Consider the following 913-nt stretch of genomic DNA (forward strand, 5'->3'; position numbering starts at 1 on the left):
TGGAAAGGGGCCCCGTGCCGGCTCGGGGCGGCCCAGCGGCTGGAACGGAGGCTCCCGGGGGTGAGGAAGCGTGTACCGCAGGACACGCTCACACGCCCACCCTCCCGGCGCGGCCCTGGGAACACGGTCACGACTGCCACGCGGACGTGGCCGGCCAGGAGCTTCCCTTCCAGGGAGACTCGGAAGGCGGACGCGGAGGCGCCCACGGCGGTGTGTGCGAGGGGGCAGCACAGGGCTGGGTGCCCGGGGAGGCCGGGGCTGCGGGGCCCACAGCCACCGGGACAGGCCGGGCCCCCCACAGGCAGTGCTGCGTGCAGGCAACGGGAGGCGTGGGCTCCGACTGGGCTCCGAGGTGGTTTATTAGGACCCACAGTGGGGAGCCCGGGCTGCTGCCCGAACGCGGGGCTGAGCGCGTCCCCACGGGGGAGCAGGGCCGCCCGGGCTCGCCGGCCTGCACCCGGGACCCGGCTCTAGCACAGCCAGGCTCCGCCCTAGAGGCAGGGCTGTCCCCTCCACAAAGAAATGGGGTCCCCAGGGGTGTCTTGACTTGCGCGGCACCTGCCAGCCCCCCAGAAACGGGCCCCGGGCCCCCTGCCTCTCCCCACGTGCACGGCAGGGGCGCCCGGAGGCCGCGCTACAGTCTGGAGCGGACGAAGTCCACCAGGCGCCGCAGCTGCTCCTCCAGGGACCCCGCGTCCCCGTGGTTCTCCACGACCCAGTCGAAGCCCTCCACGTGGTCCAGGCCACACTCCGACTCCGCGTCGTCCACCCCTGTGCAGGAAGCAAGGCGAGGTCAGGCCCTGTCCGTCTGGGCCCGCAGGCCCCAGAGGAGCCCCCCTCCGACCCCCCAGCCTCCCCTCTGTCCCCGGGAGCCACACTGGCCACCACCCACAGAGGGCGCATGCGTCTCCTG

General features: G+C 73.8%; 1 protein-coding gene across 3 annotated transcripts in view; it reads right to left on the bottom strand.

The window, feature by feature from the left end:
* Nucleotides 1–335: 335 nt before the first annotated feature.
* Nucleotides 336–913, bottom strand: part of PMVK (phosphomevalonate kinase) — an 11,457-nt gene continuing 10,879 nt past the window's right edge. For all 3 annotated transcript variants that reach the window (XM_077764134.1, XM_077764135.1, XM_077764133.1), the window contains one exon: nucleotides 336–771. In XM_077764134.1, the coding sequence (XP_077620260.1) occupies nucleotides 635–771 (137 nt within the window). In that variant the 3' untranslated portion in view covers nucleotides 336–634. The remainder of the gene's footprint in view (nucleotides 772–913) is intronic.

This window comes from Crocuta crocuta, unplaced genomic scaffold (genome assembly GCF_008692635.1).
Source record: "Crocuta crocuta isolate KB4526 unplaced genomic scaffold, BGI_CrCroc_1.0 scaffold528, whole genome shotgun sequence".
NCBI lineage: Eukaryota > Metazoa > Chordata > Mammalia > Carnivora > Hyaenidae > Crocuta > Crocuta crocuta.